This window comes from Podarcis liolepis, assembly GCF_965112155.1.
Source record: "Podarcis liolepis genome assembly, chromosome: 9".
NCBI classification, from domain to species: Eukaryota; Metazoa; Chordata; class Lepidosauria; order Squamata; family Lacertidae; genus Podarcis; species Podarcis liolepis.
Window position 1 is genome coordinate 10,722,968 of NC_139564.1, and position 24,908 is coordinate 10,747,875.

Sequence of the window (24,908 nt, forward strand, 5' to 3'; positions counted from 1 at the left end):
AATAATAATAATAATAATAATATGGGGTTTAACCATATAGATATTGGAATAGAGCAACACCACTCTACATGTTAATATCTCATTTATTCTTTTATGGTATCTCTGACCCATCTTTCATCCAGCCGGTCCCAAGGTCAGAATCCAACGATAAAACAAGTTAATAAAAGCAGAAAACATCCTCAGATCAACGAGCAACAGCATTATAGTTCTCATCCCAAAGACCTGGATGAAGAGGTAGCCAACTGAAAAAAAGTCAACAGTGTCAGCCGTAGGCACACCAATGCACTAGATCAGGGATGTCCAACAGGTCGATCGGGATTGACTGGTCAATCCTGTGGAGGCTTTGGTCGATCTTGGTTGATCTCGGGCTCCTTTTCCTTCCTGCGCATGATTGCTAGAACAGGAGACTGATTTGTCGCTGCGAGGCTGTTTCTTTTCTTAGCAATCTTTTGGTGAGAGCGACTTCTCCTGCCTTTCTCCTTCCCTCTCGCTAAAAAAAAGCTCAACCACTTTGACCTGACCCCCACAAAGGGGTAGATCACTGCCAGTTTTTTATTTTGTGAGTGGGTCGCAGTCTCTTGGGAGTTGGCCATCCAAGGGGGAAGTCATTCTGGAGATAGGGTGTCATTTCAGAGAAGGCCTTCAACCACCATCCCTACCACATGCTTCACCTACTGGTGGGGCCACATGTAGGGTAGCTTCTGCAGATTTTCACCTACTGGCAGGACGGTATGGAGACAGTGTTTGCAAGTCATTTAGGGCTTACTGTCAGCACCTTGAATTGAGCTTGGGAAATGAATAGGCAGTCATTGCAGAGGCAAAGTGCATCCCAAGCCAGAACAGGACATCTCACTGGTTCCAAAGACCTGTGAGTCCATCCTAGCCCCTCTGTCTTGCTGATTCAGTTTCAGGGGTTTGTTTGTTTTTTGGAGGGAAGCCAATGTTTGGTGTAGATGTGACCAAAGAGGGAGGAACTAAGTCAAATTGGAGGGTATGAAAGCCTCTGTGGCCACACAGGTTCTCCAAGGCCTGGTCAATTTAATTGCAGCCAACCTGTGGTTTGAATATGAATGTTTTCCTGCAAACCCCAAACATGTTTTTAGAAGGGGACGAGAGAAGGGGGTGAGGACAGAGAAAGAGTAGCAGTTAAAGCAAAACAGGATCTTCTCTTTTTTTCCCCTTGTTCCCTGTTCCCTTTTTTAAAAAATCAGGTTTGCCAAAGCCTTTTTTTCTGTTGCAGCAGCAGACGTGCCTCAGCTTTTGGCTTGCTATATATTTTTAAAAGGGATATATTCTGTTCCCTGCAGACGGACTATAAATTACACTGCAGTGTCACTGAAGGAATTTGTTTAAAGATCTGAGGAAATTGATAGCTATGCGGAATTGCTGGGCCATCTGTCTTCAACCACACATTCTCCATCTTCTTCTGCGTCTCCTCTTTTAGCTTGTCTCAGCCTGCGTGCCGGGTAAATCTCCGGCTTATAAATTTGGTCAAGCACTTCAAACTCCCCACCCTGTCCCGGCTACCGCCTTTGCATCTAACAACAAAGCAAGGCAAACTTCGGGGTTTTTTTTGGGGGGGACAATCTTTGGAGTGGAGAGTTATAGATTGAGTTGTGAGCGCCTTGATCTCAAAACATGCATCTCTTCACATCTGGCAACTATATTTGTGTGCAAATTCCCAGGCTCTTTGTCTTGTTCTAGAATTGGGCTTTTCCTGTTTTAAAAACTATTCACTATATCTTGATAGGTAAGAATGTAATTGTGCAGGTGAATTTAAATTGGCAGCAAAGTCTCCCCGTGTCTTGGACGTCAGATGTTTTGGATGTCAGATGCTGATTTAGTTCAACATCCTTTCTGTTCTTACGATGTCCAACCAGATGCCTGTGGAAAGCTCACAATCAGGATCTGAGCGTGACAGCACTCTCCCCTCCTGCGGTTTCCAGCAGCTAATATTCCATAGAATCATAGAATAGTAGAGTTGGGACACCCAGAGAGCCATCTAGTCCAACCCCCTGCAATGCAGAAATCTCAACGTGTGGTAAAACTTAAAGTTAAATACCCCCCATGGTTATTTAATTATAGAATGTGGCATGATGGATTGTGCTAGAAGGTGGAATATAAATATTTGAACAAATAAATGCACGTATTAATTACCATCCTACACAGTCATACCTCATGTTACGTTTGCTTCAGGTTGCGTGTTTTCAGGTTGCGTTCCACAGCAACCCAGAAGTACTGGAAAGGGTTACTTCCGGGTTTCGCCGCTGGCGCATGCGCAGGCACGCAAAATGTCACGCGCATGCGCAGAAGCGGCAAATCGCGGCACACGCAGATGCGGGTTGCGTTCTGCTCATGTTGCAGAATGGATCCCGTTCGCAACCAGAGTTACCATTGTACTTCTAAAGCCGTATTTATGCCTGCCTGCAGAATGTTCAGTTTTCTGTTTGCTTTTAACTTTGCTTCTCTTTCTCCTTAAGGACATCCTGATGGGAGAAAGTAGTGAGTTCAGCCATTTTGTGAAAGATCCTTTCTATGTCGTGGCTGCTGGCACCAGGTAGGTACTTATTCATTCTCTCTCTCTCTCTCTCTCTCTCTCTCTCTCTCTCTCTCTCTGTGTGTGTGTGTAGCACATACTACCAAGTGACGACAGAGCAGTTTCTGTAAGAATAAGTAAAATACACCATTAAAAACCACAGCACACAATGAAACTAATAGTAAGATAGTCGTAGCATCTTAATACTGTAATAGTATAATGAATGTTCAATGAAAGGGTTCTGATCACCTTATATTGGGGGGGGGGGGAGGAAATTCATTAAAAATAGTAGGTGAGCTTGCCCCATATATAGCTGAGGGGGGGAAAGCTTGCACACATCTTCATCAAAAGAAGCAGGTTAAAAAAAAAAATCACAATTGCCTTTGGAACAAAAACAAAACCCTGTTTCAAGGTAAGGGAATCGAATATATCTGAAAAGATTGGCAAAGGCACAGAAACGAACCCAAAACTTTTAAAACAAATTCAAAGGTATGTCTTCCCTGTGAACTGCATTCTTGCTCAGACACAAAAGATTATTGGATTTTCTGTGCCCACTCGTAGCACAATATCCATGCAAACTTTACCTTGAACCATGGTTACTGCTGCCGCCTCCATGCTTGTTCCAAAGCAGCTCTGGATAATGCATAATACCTCCCACCCACGCTGCTAGCACACATCATGTGGTTATGTGCATCATTGGTGTGATACGTAACCACACGGCTCTTCTTAACCGTTTGATGGAAAATGTTCACATTATCGGGAGAGGCGCAGGGGTCACAGTGAAGGAGGTGCAAGCTCACGATGTATTCTGAGTCAGCTGATTCAGACTCTGCTTTCTTTCGATGCACCACAAATAGCCTCTTATCACTTGGAGCAGCCTTTGCCAACCTGGTGCCCGCCTGGTGTTTTGAACTAAAACTGCCATCAGCTCCAGCCAGCATGGCTGTGCCGCCCAGTTCTTATGGGAGCTGTAGTCTAGAGGGCACCAGGTTTGCAAACGCTGATGTATGGAGAGTTTTAGAGCAGAGTGATTAACTTGGAATTGCAACAGCTAAGCCAGGCTTGGCGTCGGTGCCTAGTTTCTAGGAAAGTATTATGAAGCCAGAGGAGCCGAGACTTTTGCCCCGTGGGAATCTAGCAAACCGTTTTCGAATAGCTTTTAGTGGTCTTTGCGTGAAAGCAACCCTGGCTGTCGTCTCATCCTTCCCAATTAATCAGTGTTTCGAGACGCTTTTTATGAGTTGGCTTCTGCATGCAGCTTCTTAAGTAACGAGATTGACACTTGCAGAGAAACGAGCCAACGGGAGCAGGATATGGGCTATTAAGTAATATGCCAAGCCTGACATTCCTAAGTGCTTATTACCGTCTTAAGGTCTTCGGAATGCCATTGCTGCATCAGCAATGTATGTGTTACATTAAGCGCATTCCTCTGGCGGAAAGCTTTTTTTGTGTTCAGGAATTGTTTCACAGTTCTCTCCCCCACCCCCGCTCCAAAGAAGGGAACCGGTTGAGTTGGAAAAGCAATCGTTCACAGCAGACTAGCTAAATATGCAAATGAGCACTGGGCATTATTGAAGATGAGTCAAGGTGGGCCTCGTGAAGAGAAAGCCTAGCTCACGGCTCTGCCAGAATTCTGAAGGTATCAATAAGCCAGAGAGAATTCTTCACCATCCGTAAGGAAGTGGAGGTTTGTGGGCTTCCAAGGAAGCCTTTGATAAAGGCTTTTCATAAAACTGAATAGTTATGGTATAAGTTGAAACATCTTTTCAGGGAGCAACAGCTGGAAGAAAGAGAGATAGTGAATGTTAAAGGTAAAGGGACCCCTGACCATTAGGTCTAGTCGTGACCAACTCTGGGGTTGCGGCACTCATCTCGCTTTATTGGCCGAGGGAGCCAGCGTACAGCTTCTGGGTCATGTGGCCAGCATGACTAAGCCGCTTCTGGCGAACCAGAGCAGCGCACGGAGACGCCGTTTACCTTCCCGCCGGACTGGTACCCATTTAGCTACTTCCATTTTGACGTGCTTTCGAACTGCTAGGTTGGCAGGAGCAGGGACCGAGCAACGGGAGTTCACCCCGTCGCAGGGATTCGAACTGCCGACCTTCTGATCGGCAAATCCTAGCCTCTGTGGTTTAACCCACAGCACCACCCGCATCCCTTCACTTTTCCTTAAAGGTAAAGGTAAAGGGACCCCTGACCATTAGGTCCAGTCGTGACCGACTCTGGGGTTACGGCGCTCATCTCGCTTTATTGGCCGAGGGAGTCAGCGTACAGCTTCTGGGTCATGTGGCCAGGCCAGCATGACTAAGCTGCTTCTGGTGAACCAAAGCAGCGCATTGAAACGCCATTTACCTTCCCGCCGGAGCGGTACCTATTTATCTACTTGCACTTTGATGTGCTTTTGAACTGCTAGGTTGGCAGGAGATAATGAATGTTAGGCTAAAGCAAAAGGAACTACTTCAAGAGAAAGACAAACAGGCGTTATTATCTATAAAAAAAGAAATAAAAATATGCAATAGGAATGAATATCAGATAGCAATCATGGTGCCATGTGGAGACTGTGAGGTGTACACACTTTTTTTTTTTTAAGCAAGTTTCCAGTCCTTAACACTGGGGAGAAAATTGCTTGTAAGCATAAGGAACATAGGATAGAGGCTCAGAGATCAGAAGCGGACTATGTATTGGTTCTTGGCACAGACTTCTGCTTTTACTTCATGCGCCCAAACCTTCCCCTCCCACACAGCATGTTTTCAGCCTGCCTCCTCCACAGCCTGAGTTCTTGATAAAAGAAATAACACGTTCAGCAAGAACACAGATAATTGCAGTATAATGAGAATATTGGGTGCATGCAAAGGTTCTCCATTTGTGCAGGTTTTATTTTCGTTGCTGAATTTTTGCAGCATTTGAACTTGGGGTATTATTATTATTATTATTATTATTATTATTATTATTATTATTATTATTGCAAAAGCCTGGAGCCCGCATTGATATAAAATTGATGCATCAGCTTGATTGCCTTTTTTTTTTTTTTTTTGAAAACTCACTAGTTTTATACCCTGTCCTAGATCGTTTGGCAACAATGAAAGAAGTCAGAAGGAGAAATCGGCGTTCACGCAATATCGTCCCCACACTCGCCATAACAATGAGAGTGTTGGCAGCTCATTCGTACTGAATGAGAGACAGAAAGCTCCGGATCTCCTCAAGCACCTCAGCAGGACCTCAGCATTTTCCTCACCTTCAGCAGATACGAAGGGCCATCTCCCTGAACCTAAGCCAGGCACCAGGCTTGCTACCCCTTCCAGATTTGGCTGGTCGCCATCTAACGGTGCTAACCCCATGCCAGCTCCCTCAGATTTCCAAGTTGCCAGTGAAAACCTAGTCACAAGATGGCACCCCAGACCTGAGAGGGATGACATCGTTCAGGGCCAGGTTCCGGAAAGTTCCAACGGCCCACCTAAAGAGCCAGTGGAAGAAATTACCTGGAGATGGAAGGCAACGCTGCCTCTAAAGCACCTCCAGCCTACAATTAAACGGATCAAAGATGACGGCCCCTCCAGAAGCGCCATGCCTTTCCAGACATCTGGGCAGAAGGCCTTCCAGAGGTGGCAAAGCCTTCCATCGCAAAACAGCTCCTCTTCTGAGCCAGAGACTCCTTCTGGCCAAAGCAGGATGTCCCTCCGCATCTCAGAGTCCTGCCTGCAGGTGTCTCCTCAGGAAGAGGGCGATGATGACGTTTTCTTCCAGCCTCGCGTTTTGGATGCCGCCTATGAGCTTTCGCCCCCTCCACCGCCACTCCCTGCCCAGAGCCCCAGCAGTGCTGCTGAAAACACCATGGAAGAATTCCCTCCTCCTCCTGCTGGCATTCTGGAAGAGAAGGAGCCAGCAGCTGGGAACACTGCCAGCCTTGGAGAGGTGGGGTCTGCACCCAGGTAAGGCTCTTCTTGCATGCCCTTCCCTGCTCTTACTTTGCAAGCAATCCTTCTTGGCTTGGAATCAACTTGGTCCCCTCCCCCTCTTTCCTTTTTCCTTTCTCCTTCTGTGATGGAACTCCTATTTAGGGACTTCCCTGGCTTTTTTTCTGGCCCACGTAGGACCAGTCTGAATAGTTGGCCTTGGTGAAGATTTGACGTTTTCATCCCCAGAAAGTTCTTGATTCGAGTTTCTATTGAAATGAGGCTGCATTTTAATGTTGTATTTTAATCTTGTTTTTAAGTTGTATCTTAATCAATTGTAGTGTTAGCCGCCCTGAGCCCGGTCTTGGCTGGGGAGGGCGGGGTATAAATAAAATTTATTGTTTTTGTTGTTGTTGTTGTTGTTATTCTTCATGTTTGGTTTCTTGGGATTCCAGCAACAATAACTTTAAAGAGTGCATAGAGCCTCAATTTTTATTTACCGTATTTTTCGCTCTATAGGACGCACTTTTCCCCCTTCAAAAATGAAGGGGAAATGTGTGTGCATCCTATGGAGCGAAGACGCCATAGCCCCGCGACCCTCTCCCAGCTGGGGAGGTGACGCGGGGCTGTAGAGGCTCCTGCCATTGCCCCGCGTCACCTCCCCAGCTGGGAGAGGGTCGCGGGGGGCTGCTTTAGCCCCGCCCGTGCTCTCCCGGCTGGGGAGGTGACGCGGCTATGGCAGGAGCCTCTCCGCTGCCCCTTTCCGCTGCTCCCTGACCTGCTCTTTGGGGCTGGTGGTGGGCTTCCCCCCCGCCAGCCCCAAAGAGCAGGTCGAAAGGAACCTGAAGCCTGGAGAGCGAGAGGGGTCAGTGCACCTTAAATGGCACCTTGTTTTAGAGCGGGAAAACAAGAGGGCGAAAGTTCTCCCCCTCTCTGTGCAGCGCCTCCTGCCACTTCACTGAAGGGGCGCTGGGCAGAGAGGGGGAGATTTTTTTTTTCTTGTTCTCCCCCCTCTAAAACAAAGTGCGTCCTATTGTCCGGTGCGTCCTATCGTGCGAAAAATACGGTAACTAACCATATATTTGCTCCCAAAAGCTTTACAGCTGTTGAGGCCAACTGTTCTTTGAATAAAAACTGCCCAGTGCTCACTTAAGTTTTTGAAACCTTGGCATGTAACCTCTGATTATATTTGACCTCAGTAGATGTTCAATGGCAGTTAATATCCAGGCAGTATTTAATTCTATTTCAGTGGTTCCCAAACTGCAGTGGGTGGGATATGCACTGCCCCCTTGGTTCCATAAATTCGCCCCCAGTGTCCCCATTGTTCAAATTAAAAATATTTAGTTTAACTAATTCAACAAAATTGATGAACTTCATCCATTGATGTCAGCTTTTCCAAGTCTGATAATCATTTATATCCCCTGCTGACCTCTTAGCACCCTCTGCCTGGTAGATCCCTGCCAGAATGGTACCACCCACTTTAGTAACTACTGTTCTTTTTTTTGATAGTTGGCATATTCATATTATTAGGCATGCATTTAATGGCTGGCCTTGTATGATGGTTACTGCACATGACCGAGAGGCTCAAACGATTTTGTTCTTGCCTTGGGAGAGGGGTGTTGGCACAGAGTTTCAGAAACCCTGGTTTAAAATACCTGCTTATCGGCAGAAACTTCAAAAGGATTCCCAGGAACTTTGGCGAGAGAGAGGAAATGGGATCTAACGCCGCCTCCACAGCCAACGCCAAGAGCAGCCGGGCTGCTTCACCGCCCCCTGCCGGAACCTCAGGGCCCAAAGCGAATGGCGCCACGCCTTCCTCCGAAGCACAACAGCCACCTCTGCCTGCTCAGGGGCTGCCTGACGAAACTCCTGCCAGCCAGCTTCTCGCGCCTGTCATCACCAGCAGGGAGCCGGAAAACGGTGACCTCAGCCCCAAGAGTAACCCAGGGAAGATGAAGACCCCGGAGGACATCAAGGAGGAGGCTTTGGCAAAGGAGATCATCCACAAGGACAAGTCACTGGCCGACATCCTGGACCCCGACTCCAAGATGAAGACCACCATGGACTTGATGGAAGGGATATTTCCCAGCGGGGCCAGGATGCTTCGAGAGAACTCGAAGAGGAAAATAATGCAGAAAGGGGTCAACAGCTCTGGCAGTGGCTCTGTCCTGCCCAGTGATAGCAAGTAAGTCCCATTTTCTTAAGGTTTTTGCACCCCATAGAGCAGATATTTTTTTACACTCCACTTACACAGTGGGGCATGTTTTAAGCTCCATCTGCCTGTTTATCAGGCACCCATCCTGATATGTCTGCACAAAATTTATCTGGTTATCTGACGTGACCTGCGCATTGAACATTCATCGCAAGCACAGTACTATTATTATTATTATTATTATTATTATTATTATTATTATTATTGCAAGGTTATACGATGTCGCCATCTGGTCCTTGTTATCCTGCACCTTCCAGTGCAGTTTCCCGTCATTTCTGTCAGACTTCCCACATTTTGAAGAGTTGGGAAATTGCATGGAATAAAAACCACTAGATGGCAATGTTGCATAACCTCCAGGCAAATCTTCTGCAAGAAAACCAGGATGAATGCTCCATAAAAAAAGCCCATCTGGAAGCGCCCCTGGGTGTTAAAATCTTCCCTCTCTCCAGTTTGCCCAATGGGAATGTTTTCCCCAAAGCACGCCCACAGCTGATGTCAACTGTTACGTCAGGTGGGTGGAGATGCAGCTGCCGAATAATGATCAGAAGCCTTAAAGTGCATTCCCAGTTGGGCATTAGCAAGGAAAGCTTGCTGTCAGCACCAGTCAGCTGACTGCATTGTGGAGCTCTCTGTCAGGAACCATAATAGGGTTCCCTTGACCCATCAGGACCTCCATAGGGCAGCTACTGCCTGCCCCAAACAGACTTTCCGTGAGTTCAAATATTCCTTTGCCTCACTGGCTTGAATCGAAGTGGGCTGTACGAAACATTGGCGTTCTTGTTTGTTGTTGTTGTTTAGTCGTGTCCGACTCTTCGTGACCCCGTGGACCAGAGCATGCCAGGCACTCCTGTCTTCCACTGCCTCCCGCAGTTTGGTCAAACTCATGTTCGTAGCTTCGAGAACAATGTTCAACCATCACGTCCTCTGTCGTCCCCTTCTCCTTGTGCCCTCCATCTTTCCCAACATCAGGGTCTTTTCCAGGGAGTCTTCTCTTCTCACGAGGTGGCCAAAGTATTGGAGCCTCAGCTTCATGATCTGTCCTTCCAGTGAGCACTCAGGGATGATTTCCTTCAGAATTGATAGGTTTGATCTTCTTGCAGTCCATGGGACTCTCAAGAGTCTCCTCCAGCACCATAATTCAAAAGCATCAATTCTTCGGCGATCAGCCTTCTTTATGGTCCAGCTCTCACTTCCATACATCACTACTGGGGAAACCATAGCTTTAACTATAGGAACCTTTGTCGGCAAGGTGATGTCTCTGCTCTTTAAGCTGCTGTCTAGGTTTGTCATTGCTTTTCTTCCAAGAAGCAGGCGTCTTTTAATTTCGTGACTGCTGTCACTATCTGCAGTGATCATGGAACCCAGGAAAGTAAAATCTCTCACTGCCTCCATTTCTTCCCCTTCTATTTGCCATGAGGTGATGAGACCAGTGGCCATGATCTTAGGTTTTTTAATGTTGAGCTTCAGGCCATATTTTGCGCTCTCCTCTTTCACCCTCGTTAAAAGGTTCTTGTTACTTTTTTATTAATGGCTCCTATAGTTATGAACTGCCAGAAGGCTTGTTGTGTGTCCTCCATCAGCCACAGCCAGCACATAATTAGTAATAGCAGTACAGTGGTATCTTGGCTTACATATGCTTCTGGTTACATACGCTTCAGGTTACAGACTCTGCTAACCCAGAAATATTACCTCGGGTTAAGAACTTTGCTTCAGGATGACTACAGAAATCGTGCAGCGGTGGCACAGCAGCAGCAGGAGGCCCCATTAGCTAAAGTGGTGCTTCAGGTTAAGAACAGTTTCAGGTTAAGAACGGACCTCTGGAACGAATTAAGTACTGTACAGTGGTACCTTGGTTTATGAACTTAACCTGTTCCAGAAGTCCGTTCTTAAACCAAGGCATGCTTTCCCATAGCAGCAGGGGACTCAATTTACAAATGGAACACACTCAACAGGAAGCGGAACATGTTCTTATTCCAAGGCAAAGTTCACAAACCAAAACACCTACTTTTTGCAGTGTTCTTAATCCAAATTGTTCATAAACTAAGCTGCTCTTAAACCAAGGTACCACTGTAGTAGCATAACACAAAACACATAATAAAAACACCAAATAACCCCCCTGCCGCAACACATTTAAAAGGGCACTGGGTGTCAGTCAGCCCAAGGCCCAGTTGAAGAGAAATGTTTTTGCCTGGTGTCCAAAGGCGTAGAGCAGTGTTTCCCAACCGGTGTTCCGCGGCACACGAGTGTGCCGTGAGACGTTGCCTCGTGTGCCGCGAGATGCCTGGAGGGAGGCGGGCGAGTCGGGCGGCGAGAGGCGGGGCGGCGGCGGCGAGGAGAGGCCGCGCCTCCTGCTGCTGCCTGGCGCTCCTCCTCGCAGCCGGCAGCGCTGCCTGGGCGCCTCCGCGCGACTCTGCCTCGCTGGGTTTGGTCTCCCAGCAGAGACGGGTCACACGCGCCACTCCCTCCCTCCCTCCCTCAGCCTGCGCGGAGGGAGAGCCAGAGAGAGGCATCGCTCCTGCGCGGCGGGAGAGGGAGCAGCCGGAGCGATGCCCCAAACGAACGCATGGGACCGGAGGGGAAATCCTCTCCGAGGCGGATTGAGTGCAGCTGAGAGAAGCCTTTCGAGGAGCTGCCGTGTCCCCTGGAAACCCCCTTCCCAGCTCTGCCTCAGCCGCCGCCGCCTCAGTTGCCGCCGTCCCTCAGTCCCTCGCTCTGCTGCCTCCTCCCACCCCCAAAGCTTGGAGGTTCCCCAGCAAGGGGGAGGGAAAAAACTTTCACTTTTGTGCGTCCCTCCCGGCGTGACGCTGCGCGCTGACGTCACAGGGCGGGGCTTTAATGGTGGTGTGCCGCGAGATTTTTTTTCAGTAAACAGGTGTGCCGTTGCCCAAAAACGTTTGGGAAACACTGGCGTAGAGTGAAAGCGCCAGATAAGCCTCTCTGGGGAGAGCATCCCACAAGCCGAAGCCCAGCAGAAGTTGGTGAAGCCTGACCTTAGGAGTCCAAAGGCAAAACAGACCATTCCCCATTGGATTATTCTTGTTTATATTTGTACAACACCGAGGTGAAAATTCCACGGTTCATAAATAAATAAAATTTGGCAGTGTTGACATTGTCAGGCTTTTTGCAAAGTGACTCTTTTGGGGTTACAACATTACTGTTGTCATTTGGCAGCTGTGCCATCCCTGCTGTTTTTTTTTATGAAAATCTTTATTAATTTTCACATAAACAAATATACATGATAAAAACAAAATATACATGAATTACATAACATACATAACAAAAAACACTACAAATGAATAGAAACAATAAAGTAAGAGAGGATAAAAAAGTAAGAAAGGATAAAGAAGCATACATAAACAAATACGATATATTACACTTACATGACAGATTAAAATATATAATTTCCAATAATTCTCATTATATTACTTATATGAATTCTTTGCACAGATTCATATTATTTTGTGTGTGTGTGTGTGTGTGTGTGTGTGTGTGTATATATATATATATAAAATCCAATATAATATTTTATGTATTTCTTGCTTACTAGTCAAAATAAAAAAATTCCTTCCAGTAGCACCTTAAAGACCAACTAAGTTAGTTGGTGGTATCTGAAGAAGTGTGCGTGCACACGAAAGCTCATACCAAGAACTAACTTAGTTGGTCTTTAAGGTGCTACTGGAAGGAATTTTTTTATTTTGACTATGGCAGACCAACACGGCTACCTATCTGTAATTGCTTACCAGTATCACTCTATTTCTGCAAGTATCTTATTGTTCATACAGTACAATTTTAGATATTCTTTGAATATTTTCCATTCCCTATATACCTTCTGGTTTGACACTCCTCTAATTTTTCCGGTCAGTTTTGCTAGTTGCAGGTATTCTATCATAAGAATTTGCCACTCTGTAATCCATCCCTGCTGGTTTAATGCACAGAAGCGCACACAGCACTGGGTTTCCTTTCCTTTTTTTTTTTTGCAAAGCACCCAAAGAGCTATTCCAGGCTCCTACCTGCTCCCCTGAAAAGGGACACAGCTTGATTTTTGCTTGTCTGTGTTAATGGTGCAAGGGTAGGATGTCACATAATCCTCAAGGACTTTCTTTTGAAAGAAAGCACGCGATATCTAAGAATCAATCCGTCCTGCAGCTTGGGAGGAATGTGCAGAATGAATAGCGCCTCTTTCTTCTGGTTGCTCTCGAGTTCGGTTCAGGGAACAGTTATGATTTCTCAGAAGCTTATTGGAGTGCAGGAGGTGTGGAGCCTCCGGTCTGGGCAGGGAGGGGCAAATTTGGTTCTCCAAGTCACTCTGTCTGGCCTCTGGGACTCTCCCAACACCACACGCTCTCGCCAGCCACACACCACCTCTTTCCAAGCCACTGCCTTTAACAATCCCGCTTTGCAATCTCCTGACGTGCTCTTGCCTGGCTGGAACATGTCCTTAAACTCTGATTGGACCTTTTGGTTTCCTGAAGCAAGGCCAATGAGAGGCGTGGCCTGGGAAGGGGTGTGGCCTGGAGGGGGCTGCATTTGGGCATTAGATGTAGACTGTCAGTAGCCCATGCTCTTCATTCCGGTGGTCCATGGCATGTTGGAGAAGAACACTTGCAGTCGCAGTTCTCCTGAATTTAAATGGCAATGCAATAAAATCATAGCTGTCAAGTGTCCCTTATTTGGCGGGACAGTCCCTTATCCCAGCGCCGTATCCCGCTTCTGTCCCTTATTGATGATTTCCCTTAAATTTCCCGGGTTTCAAAGGAAGCAGCTCCTTTCCCTCCCTCCCAGCCGGCCAGGGAGGAGGGAGGGTCCAACTGTGTTGCTTGGCTGCGTTGCTCACCCAATAAGAAGTCTAAGAACGACTGGGGGGTAGAGCTTGCATGCCTTGTGCTGATCAAATCGGCTGCGTTGCCTGGGGACTCACCTTTGCTCAGCGCTTCCCAGCGGAGAGGTGACGGTGGTTTTCCTTGAGGTTTGAGGCTTCGTTTGGCTGCTGGCTGGGCTTTCTGCCTTTGGCTTGGAGGGGCTCAGAAGTTGAACATACCTGTGCTTGGAAAATCCCTTATTTTGGCTGCTGATCCCTTATTTTCAAGGCTGCTGGTCCCTTATTTTCAAATCTGTAAGTTGACAGCTATGAATAAAATTACATTGTAAGAACCAAAAGAGCAGTAAAAATGAAATTACAAATCATTCACCACCTGGCACAGCCCACTGCACACCAGGGAGAAAAATCATTAAGTGGTCTGCCAAGACTCTCAGTGATTTTTAGTGGGAGGGAGCTGTTTAGGCAGTCTATGCGTGGGGATGTTGATTAAGCATGAACCGTTTTTTAATAGTTAAACTTGCGCCATCTGGTGGCAATCCCCAGTTAAATTCACTTACTTGTGGGGAAAGTACCAAAGAAGCCATGGGTTTGGGGTCTCAAAGCAAGGCACGAGGGCAGAGTTCAAAATCCCTTCTGCAGTTTGTGCATGCGTGTTTCTTCATCGGTACAAGAAAGGCAGCCGTGTATGTCCCAGACTCCTACATACATATCTGTTCTCTGCCGTGGTTTAGGAAAGATGAGAAAGAAGCTTCTGCCTCAATGCTGGCCTCGTGCTCAGCTTACTACAACGTATCAGTACCCAAAGCCGAACTCCTGAACAAAATCAAGGATTTGCCAGAGGAAACAGGTGGCGATGAAGGGGAGGTGGCAATCAATGAGAAAAAGGTGAGTTTTGAGCATCTCTCAGCACAGAAGGAACCAAGTGTTGGGATATGAGTACTACGCAGCTGCAAACTAGCAGCTCGATGTTTACATCACATGATGGCCCTGACCGTGGGACAGGATGTTCAAGGGAATTCACAGGGGTTTGTTCTTTGTGTAATATGAGACCTTCCTGTTGCTTTTGTGAAGGAAGTCTCTCGGAGTTGCTCGGAGAAGTCTGAGTGAGCAGACATGTTTTTGTACAGTTGTACAGTCAGAAATAAACTATAGATGTAATAGACTTTCTGACTATCTTCTTTCTCCTGCTGGTATGCAAGAGCAAAGGGGGTGTTCACCTTTCACGCAGGGAAGTGTCGCCTATCAAGATCTTCCTGGACTGCCGGGATGCCAGCCAGGGTAGATCACCGGCAAACAAGCCCCAGGAGCCTGGGAGAGGGGCCAGCCTCTCCCGAGGGGGCTAGTTTTCCAACAAGTGGTAGCACGTGGATGGCAGAGGCTACAAGGCACAACTAAGGACAGCTGGAGCACCCGGTGGAGGCATTTTTTGCTGTTTGCAACGCTCTCCCGAGGGGGCTAGTTTTCCAACACCAAGGTCAGCCATGATCATAACCAGAGCTCTGTCAGTCCCAAGGATCTGTGATTGCACTGTGCAAGGAGCAGAGTTAAACAAGAAAAATCATACTTCTAACCCTTAAGACTAATTAATGGCAGTTATGTTCATGCACAAAATCCAAGTGGTTTGTGCTCTGCTGGTGTCCTCTTAGCTGAAATTTGACAAGTCCCCACCTTTTGAAACATAAAAGATTTCTGAAGATCTGCGGTCTTCTGTTGAGAACAGAAATAGTTTAATTTCTGGTTCAAGTCAGATATTTGTAGTAAACCTGCTTCCATTGGCCAGCTTAATTCCTCAATTCAGTGTGTACCTATGACCTCCTGTTGGTTGGTGCTATGCAAGCAAAAAGAGTCTGGGTGGCTTTTCATTTTCATTTTTAAGAGATCTCTTAATGCAGTGACTCCATGGTGCCAGAAGAAGACAAGGCATTTTCTCTTTATTTATGCAAAGGCAAGTGACTCTGTCCCCAGGGCGAAATTCTCCAACTTGCCTTCTAGTTCTCTAGCAAAAGAAGCCTATACTGTACTACTCAGAACATCGTTGCACAGCATCATTCCTTAGAAGGTCAAACAACTGTGAATTGTTTATCACAATAGCATCCATAAAGGAACTCTTATTCTTGATTAGTTTCATTGTGTACATAGCTTTTAAAAATTTTATTATTAATAGTTTTCAGTACAGTATACATAACTTTTATTGGCTGAATTCATAAGGAATGTTCAGACACATGCTTTAAAATAGGTGTTGGGTGTCCAAGGTTCTCCAGATGTTGCCGGACTACAACTCCCATCATCTTAGACCTCGTTGACTGTGGCTGATGGGAATTGGAGTCCACTGGAATATCCGGAGGGCCACAGTTTCCACACACCAACTTTTGATGGCTTCCTGACCTAGTAGTAGAGGATGATTTTTGCTCAATTCTGTCCCACCAGGCTGAACTCATTGAGAGCTTGTCCCGCAAGCTGGAGACCCTGAAAGAAGCCAAGGAGAGTCTGCTGGCAGACATCAAGCTCAACAATGCCTTGGGAGAGGAAGTCGAAGCTTTAATCAGTGGCCTATGCAAGCCCAATGAGTTTGAAAAATACAGAATGTTCATCGGAGACCTGGATAAGTTGGTCAATCTCTTGCTTTCACTCTCAGGACGCCTCGCTCGGGTGGAGAATGTTCTCAGCAGCCTCAGTGAGGATGCGGATAACCAAGAACGGGTAGGTGGATTCAGAACACTAGTGTGCAAATGTTCACTCTTGCCTGTGAACAAGTGGCGCTTCCCTACAGCAGTGCCGGCCCTGTCATTAGGCAGAATGAGGTGGGATGCTGGGAAGCTCCTGTGGCAACCTTCTAGCTGTTCCCTTGTGTTGGAGGGCACAGCTGCTTATGCCACCCTGCCTGTCCTTAGTTCACACGATCTGGCACGCTGCCTCAGGTGCAATGGAGGAAGTTGTCTCCTCGCTAGTGTTGAAGCAAGAGTCTGCTTCCACTCTGGTTGGCTTCTGTATGTGGAATGGTGGGGAGAGACGAATACCATCATCTCTGCCTAGGGCAAGATCTGCTCTGCCTTTATTTGCCCTGCAAGGTGCATCACTTCCAGATGTTTCCCAAGGTCTGGAAGTTTTATATGTTGCCCTGCAGAAGGTCAAGTCTACCGAATACTTATCACAGCGGTTCTCAACCTGTGGGTCCCCAGATGTTGTTGGACTACTACTCCCATCATCCCTGAGCTCTGGCCTTGCTAGCTAGGGGTGATGGGAGTTGTAGTTCAACAACAACTGGGGACCCACAGGTTGAGAAAGGCTGGGTTACAGGGAACCAGGCAAAGGGCCTTCTCGGTAGTGGTGCTCGCCCTGTGGAACGCTCTCCCATCAAATGTCAAGGAGATAAACAACTATCAGATGTTTAGAAGACATCTGAAGGCAGCCCTTTCTAGGGAAGTTTTTATTGTGTTTTTAATATTCTGTTGGGAACCGCCCAGCGTGGCTGGGGAAACCCAGCCAGATGAGAGGGATATAAATAATTTTTTTAATTATTATTATTATTAGCCACTTCTCTCTCTCTCTCTCTCTCTCTCTCTTTCTTTCTTTCTTTCTTTCTTTCTTTCTTTCTTTCTTTCTTTCTTTCTTTCTTTCTTTTTGCAAGATCAGCTCAGGTTGGCTTTCTCTAACACAGGGTGGGCCAACTTTTCATACCGAGTGGGTTGCGAGAATACTTAGAACCTGCAGGCCGCACACTGCCTTGTTATGCGGGGCGAGGAGCGAGGCCAAAATGTGAGCCCACACCCCAATCCTTACACTGCCTTCCCAAAGCTGGCTAAGTGGGGCTCTGGGAAGGAAGTGTGAGGACTCTAGTACCCTGTCTGAGCCCTCACACCTCATTCCCAAAGCCTGGCACCTCACTTACCTGGCTTGGGGAAGACAGTGTGACGGCTGCAGGTGTGAGGCATCAAATGTTGCTGAGGGCCAGCCACAAAAGGCCTTGAGGGCCACATGTTAGACTGCCCAGATCTGACACGTTCTTGGGAGAATCTCTCTCTCACCCTCTCTCACCGCAGCCCTAATCCCATTCACTGGGCAGTGATTTTTTTATATATAATAATAATTTATTATTTGTGCCTCACCCATCTGGCTGGGTTTCCTCAGCCACTCTGGGCGGCTTCCAACAAAGACCAAAATACACTAAAATGTCACACATTAAAAACTTCCCTGAACAGGGCTGCCTTCAGATGTCTTCTGAATGTCAGGTAGTTGTTTATCTCTTTGACATCTGATGGGAGGGTGTTCCACAGGGCGGGTGCCACTACAGAGAAGGCCCTCTGCCTGGTTCCCTGTAGCTTTGCTTCTCGCAATGAGGGAACCGCCAGAAGGCCCTCGGAGCTGGACCTCACCTCAGCATCCGGGTAGAACGATGGGGGTGGAGATGCTCCTTTAGGTATACTGGGCTGAGGCCGTTTGGGACTTTAAAGGTCAACACCAACACTTTGAATTGTGCTCGGAAACTTTTGAAGTCTACTTAGAGATAGGGAGAGGGACAATATGGTTCTTCAGTATGGTCCATTCTGTGCATCCCCCATGTGTGGGATGCCGGAACAGAACCACATCTATTCTTGGAAGCATGAAAGGAATAGGTTGCAGACATTCGTGCAAATTGCCCCATGGACCTGCTTCTAAGCGGACGTAGTGAGGAATGCACTGTGGAAGTGCAGAAGAGAATAAACGGGGGCGAATTTTAGCCAAAGAGCTGCGGCACTAAACCTCTCCCTTTCCTTCCCTCCCACCCCACGCGGGACAGAGCTCTCTGAACGAGAAGCGGAAGATGCTGGCTGGCCAGCACGAAGACGCCCGCGAACTGAAGGAGAACTTGGACCGGCGAGAGCATGTGGTCTTGGACATCCTATGCAATTACCTCTCGGGGGAGCAGCTCCGAGACTACCAGCATTTCGTGAAGATGAAATCTGGGCTGCTCATAGAACAGCGCGAGCTGGACGACAAGATCAAGCTAGGGCAGGAACAGCTCAAGTGCCTTCTGGAGAGCCTCCCCACGGACTTCGTGCTTAGCAGCAGAAAGGGAGCCGAACCTCCATCAGCCGCCGGGACCAGCCGACCTCCAGCGCCAGCATCTTTGCTCTGACCTTTCCAGACGCGGCTGCGTCAAACCTTTCCTTCTCAGAATTATTTAATCAGAAACCTCTTTTAACTTTTTTTTTAAAAAAAGAATTGAGGGAGGATTTAATTATTATTTTTTAATTAACGTTGGGGTGTGGAGGGGGGGAAATAAACAGCACGGAAAGATTTCTTCTTCTTCTTCGTCTTCTCCCGGAGATCACGACTTAAATCTGTGTGGAATACATTGGATTCTTGTGGCCAAGCAAGATGCAGAAGAGACTGGCAGCAGGTTCTACGAGGGAGGTCGTTAGCTAATTATAAATAAACTCAAGCTGTCCCTGCTGAAGGAGTCTGGTCCCCCCTCCCCCCTCTGAGCACCTGATGGTCGTTAAAATAATGAAGGATATACAATAATGAAGCCTTAATTAAAATATTAATGAGAAACCTGCTGTCTTGAACAATATCCATATTTATATTTTTTAAAGCTACAAGATAGAATTCTGTAAAGATTTTGTACATACGCTAACCAGTTATCGATTCTACTTCAACATGTACGTAGGGGGGAAATGGTTAAATATTTTTTTTTGTACTTCACATGGGAAAAGAAAAGAGGAACACCCTCGATCCCACTCCCCCCAAAAAAAACCCATAGTCACACACCATATCTAAATAAAGGACTAGCAGGGAAAGCTACAGGCCAGGATCCAAGGATTCTTGCATGCAGAAAGATGTACTTGGTGAATGTCAGCCCAGACGTTGGATGTGGGTACAGTTTGGCATCTTGTTTTCCCTGGGCAAAGATCTCCAGTCAGAGTGCTATGGCTCTGTCCTTTTCCTCCCTCTCCCCTGCGTGGTGGGATCCAGTGGAGGTCCGTGAGCAGGGTCTCCACCTGTGTACCATCGAGGCGGTCACTGGATTGCAGCTTTTTATCTCTCAGTGCCCAGTGAATGTTGCCAGTAAGTGACCTTTCCACGAATTGCATTGCACAGCAAAATCCCGTCTTCCAGATCTGCAGTGCGAAGCCGCCGCCGTTGGAACAAGCACTTGTGTGAACCAAACAACTCAGGAGTCAACGTGAAACCGAAGCAAAGAGATACTTCCTCCTTGAGACTCTCTCTTGGGCTCTGTGATATTATTATTTTTTACAAAAAAGAAAAACAGTAACAAGAGAAAGCATGGAACTGCATGCAGCCTGCAAACTTATTTGAATGACTTCTTGAGGTGGTTCATTGAATGTCCTTATTTATAGATTGCTTTAAACGGAAACGGAAATGAAATCCTTAGCCTTGGTTGTTTCTTTGAAATGTAGCGGTGCTTTGCTTAAACCCCATTGGAACTGGCCATCTCCCCAAAGCCATCCTTGCCCAAAACTGAGGTGGGAAGCGCAAAAGTTGCACAGGTAGAGTTGCCCATCCCACAGTCTCTTCAACTCTCTCTGCTGAAAGCACTGCCCCTTTGTTTAGATGGGAGACCTTTTTCAGACCCCATTCTCTTGTGGGCAACCTGGGGGGGGGGAGCAGTGGCAAGAGGGTACAGGTGCAGAAATGGGTAGAGCGAAAAATGGGCTACACTCCAGCTATGCAAAAGTCAGATTCCAACACACATCTCTCCCGTCTTCCAAATGATCTATAATCCCAGTTCAAGGACACTTGACAGCCAGGCGAAAGCCCTTGTGGAGGACACAGCCATTGAGGGGCTTAGCCTAGTGCAGGCATAGGCAAACTCACCCTCCAGATGTTTTCAGACTACAATTCCCATCATCCCTGACCACTAGGGATGATGGGAGTTGTAGTCCCGAAACATCTAGAGGGCCGAATTTGCCTATGCCTGGCCTAGTGGATAAGAAGCAAAGACTAAAAAATATTATTTGGGGTCAGATGGGCCTAGAGGGTGACAATTGGCTCTTGGAGGTTCATCATCTCTGATTTTGATGAAACAGAATACTGCCTCCATGTGATCTGCTCCATATCTTTTAAGACTTTACTAAGGCAGAGAGAGAGAGAGTCCTTCCTGTTTATGTTGAGTGACCAGCGTTCAGCAAAGACCTGGCTGCTTCCAGATTCATTGAGGGGTAGAACTCCATAGGATATCAGCAGAAATGTATCTGCTGATCAATGCATTTGCAAGGAGGTTGAAAAGAGGAGACTTTACCCTTTGTGCATTTGCTGACACACACCCACACCCCGGATCCACCTCACCCCCGGATTCTTTAGGGGGAAAGAAAGTTTAAAAAGTCATGGCCGGCAGGTGTGGGCAGGCAATGTGGCAGGATAGAGCCAGTCAGCTGCCACCTGCCAACTTTCCCTTGCTAGCTACCCCACTTGTGGTGAGCACTATGGTGGAAACACAGAGTTACGAAGCCTGCCTTTCACTCGTAATGCACAAGTCTGCCCAGAGTTTAATGGCAAGGAACAGGAGTGCTATTTTTAAGAGCATTTCTTCCTATAGGTTTCCATTTTCGTAGCTCGTCTTAACTATTGCAGCATTGCCAGCGAGGCAGACAGCCGGCCTCTCTTTCCAAACAAAGGGATTTTGTGATGTTTAAAAGAAATGCATGCCTAGCAAGCACACGGGTTTACTTAATTGTTGATGGAAGTGGCCCATCTGACTGCCAAAGGTGTCCCATGGAATTGGCTGAAAAACAGAGGTGCTGCTGAGACTCTGTTCACCTGCAGCTTGTATGCTAAAGGCCAGTGTGGATGCTTAGCTTGGGTTATAGACCAGTTGCATCACCTTTGATGTAGCTGGCCGGACTTCTGCTACCTCTGATTTGCTGCTGCTGCTGCTGCTCCTGCAACCTGGAATGGATCCCCTTCTGTGCCCTCCCCATGTTTCCACTAAGCTGGGATGGGGAACCTGTGGTCCTGCAGATGTTGCTGAACACCCATCAGCCCCAGCCAAGATGGCTAATTGTCCAACAACATCTGGAAGGCTGCAGGACACTTATCCTTGCACTAAGCTTCATTGACCTCTTCTGTGGCAGCTTTTTCTGAATATGCAGGGCCTGTTCATTTTCATGGTCACTCTCTAACAAGCAAGTAGGTCTCTTACTCCTCTTCCTTACAAACATGAGGCAAGGCTGAAAAAATGGTGAGTTAAACCAGCCAGGGACTCATCATACAGATAGGACTATTTCTTTAGCCAAGACTGGCTCTTCTCTACTTGCAGTGCCGGCCCTGTCATTAGGCAAATGAGGTGGGATGCTGGGAAGCTGCTGTGGCAACCTTCTAGCTGTTCCCTTGTGTTGGAGGACACAGCTGCTTATGCCACCCTGCCTGTCCTTAGTTCACACGATCTGGCACGCTGCCTCAGGTGCAATGGAGGAAGTTGTCTCCTCGCTAGTGTTGAAGCAAGAGTCTGCTTCCACTCTGGTTGGCTTCTGTATGTGGAATGGTGGGGAGAGACGAATACCATCATCTCTGCCTAGGGCAAGATTTGCTCCGCCTTTATTTGCCCTGCAAGGTGCATCACTTCCAGATGTTTCCCAAGGTCTGAAAGTTTTATATGTTGCCCTGCAGAAGGTCAAGTCTACCGAATACTTATCACAGTGGTTCTCAACCTGTGGGTCCCCAGATGTTGGACTACAACTCCCATCATCCCTGAGCTCTGGCCTTGCTAGCTAGGGGTGGTGGGAGTTGTAGTTCAACAACATCTGGGGACCCACAGGTTGAGAAAGGCTGGGTTACAGGGAACCAGGCAAAGGGCCTTCTTGGTAGTGGTGCTTGCCCTGTGGAACGCTCTCCCATCAAATGTCAAGGAGATAAACAACTATCAGATATTTAGAAGACATCTGAAGGAAGAGGTGATGGGAGTTGTAGTCCAACAACATCTGGGGACCCACAGGTTGAGAAAGGCTGGTTTATCGTGTGTGCGCGCTGGATCAGAGCGTATGTTGCCCATGGGAAAGCTCCCTAGCCTAACTGTGAAGCCGAATCTCTTACAGTGGCGATTTTGTTTTGCCTGTGTGAAAAGCATTTCTTCCAACAATCGAGGAGGTATTTGGTTCATCTCCATTCAATGGGGGTTTGTCGTCCGCATTGTGCTATCTGGATGTTGATTGGCTCCAAGCAGCTTCTCTGGCTCTGATCCTTTATCTTGCCAGATAAAGTTTGTTCCAAAGAAACCACGTGGAGTGCTTTCCCTTTTGCTCTTTGTAGAGAAGCAAGCACAAAAGTCTAAAATGCATCTTTTAGCAGCAACTCGGCCTCAGATCCATGGTATCCTATTGAGCGCTGTGCAGAATCTCAGCCCCTCACAATTTAGGCTCCGCTGCAGTTCTAAGAATTGGAATCAGACCAGTTTTGCAGTGTAGGTGCTTTTTTTTATAGGCATAACTTGTAATACTCTATGCTTTTGATGAGTTGCCCTGTTGCTCCAGCTAGGATGTTTCTTGGTTTCAGTATATTTGTGCTTAATGACATCAGTGAAGCTCTGGGAGGATTTTGGACCAGTAGAACAGGGGTAGCCAACATGGTGCCCTCCAGAAGTTGCAGGCCAACAACTCCCATCATCCATGACCTTTGGCCTTTGCTGGCTTGTGCTGATGGGAATTGTAGTCAGATATTGTCTGAAGGGCTCCACATTGGCTAAGCCTACATAGAGCAGGAGGGATCTTGGCATCCTTGCCTTTGGCTTACATGATCTGTGGAAAAGCCTTGGTCCTCGTATCTCCTTAGGCTGTGCTGTAAGGCTCCTGTTCACACTGCATCCTGTGTGTTTTCCCCAGTGGTTTGGGAAGCGGTGTATACAATCCAAAGCTATCCTGTTTCTATCCTGTCATTTCTTATGAAATACTGTGTTTTGAGACGTTTTCCCCAAACCAGTTTTGATCCAAGTTGAGAAAACGAAGGACTTGGCTGTGTTTTGAGCTGTGTTTTAACAAAGCCGATAAGTTACAGGAGGTGGAATAATGGTGTCGCTATCACTGAAAGATGGAGAGCCCATTTCTGGTTAAGTGCTAAGCTGGTTGTCATAGGGCATTTCTGGATGGCAGGTTCAGTAGACCAGCTGGGATTGCTGCTGGTCCAAAGAGCACAGTCCAACATGGAATAGTACAGCACTACCTTGTATTTCTTGAGGTACCTTCCACCACAAGCAGCCTCCTTTGGTGACGCAGTCTTGAGTGCCGAGTGAGGAAGGCTGGTGTGCCATTTGAATATTTACAGTGTCACCTGAGTGAGGACCAAGATCCCAGGGCAAACTCGCAACAGCTTTGCCAATGGGCTGCATCCAACATTCTCCGTCTGCTAATGCAAGGGATCTTGTCCTAGCAGAGGGGTAAGCTTTAATATTACGCAACTGAGGGATCCAGTGCAAAAGTCGCATTAGCAGAAACCCTTCGTGCAACAGGCTGCTCCACTTATTATGCAACAAAAGTTACCAGCAACTTGCTTATGTGTTCTTTTGCCCGACAATGCTTCACTGGTGCAAAACTTTTCTCCTGTGGAGCACTATACCACTAAATGACTTTAAGGCAGCACTGCATTGAATACACTCCAGTATGTCCATAATCACTACTAGCCCCTTAAAAATGTCCTAGCCCACTTGCCCACACAGCTCTCTGTTGGGGTTTTGTGGCATAAAGAGAAAACCCACCAACTCATCAAATTTCTATAAGCTTCCCAAGCTGGCGGCCTAGGAATTATTCTTGCATGCCCTCAAGCAAATGGGCAAGACTGGCTATTGACAATACAGTAATGTGGTTTTGGTGGCCTTAAAAATCTGTGTCTGTTTTGTGCCAGGCAAGGGGACTCCGGTTGTGTGCATGTGTGGACAAGATGCCAGGGCTGGGTCAAGACATTTTGGCATCTGAGGTGAACCACAAAATGGCACCCCTCTTCCCTGCCAGGGAAGTTGGGTCAAGTGAAGATCTACATCAAGAACAAGGGGGAATGAAGGCCTACATTGGGTTCTGCTGCCCCTGTCGATTCTGCTGCCTGAGACAGTCACCTCACCTTGCCTCATGGGTTGGCCGGCCCTACATAGCACCCTTTTGTTCCTGCTTTGCGTGGGTTGTTGGTTGGTTAAAGAAAAGGGTTTGTTTTCTTTTTGCACTGCCTCATCTAAAGATTGTCATGATTCTCTGGGGTGTTTTTTAAAAAAAATTATGAATGATCAACATTGGTAAAGAGGATGGTGATGTGTACTTGGAAACAATTAAAGGTTAATAGTTCACTGTGCAATTGTTTCTTCCTGCCTCGAGTGCGACTTCGGATCCTTTCGTTTCCTTTATCAAGAGTGTTGCTATTTGTGGGTGGGATTCAGTCGCACATGGGCAAATTCAGGGTGCACAATTGTAGTTCATTGGGAGGTCCCAACCAACAAGCCTGCTTCTCTGAAAGAGAGGACTTTCGCGA

At 47.2% G+C, this 24,908-nt stretch overlaps 1 protein-coding gene across 3 annotated transcripts in view; it reads left to right on the top strand.

Moving 5' to 3' along the window:
- SHROOM3 (shroom family member 3) overlaps window positions 1-24,734 on the top strand; it is a 223,756-nt gene extending 199,022 nt beyond the window's left edge. For all 3 annotated transcript variants that reach the window (XM_083520419.1, XM_083520421.1, XM_083520420.1), the window contains 7 exons: window positions 2,481-2,557; window positions 5,602-6,465; window positions 8,099-8,614; window positions 14,192-14,345; window positions 15,888-16,160; window positions 18,238-22,177; window positions 22,355-24,734. In XM_083520419.1, coding sequence (XP_083376545.1) covers window positions 2,481-2,557; window positions 5,602-6,465; window positions 8,099-8,614; window positions 14,192-14,345; window positions 15,888-16,160; window positions 18,238-18,576 — 2,223 coding nt within the window. In that variant the 3' untranslated portion in view covers window positions 18,577-22,177; window positions 22,355-24,734. The remainder of the gene's footprint in view (window positions 1-2,480; window positions 2,558-5,601; window positions 6,466-8,098; window positions 8,615-14,191; window positions 14,346-15,887; window positions 16,161-18,237; window positions 22,178-22,354) is intronic.
- The last annotated feature ends 174 nt before the right edge of the window (window positions 24,735-24,908 follow it).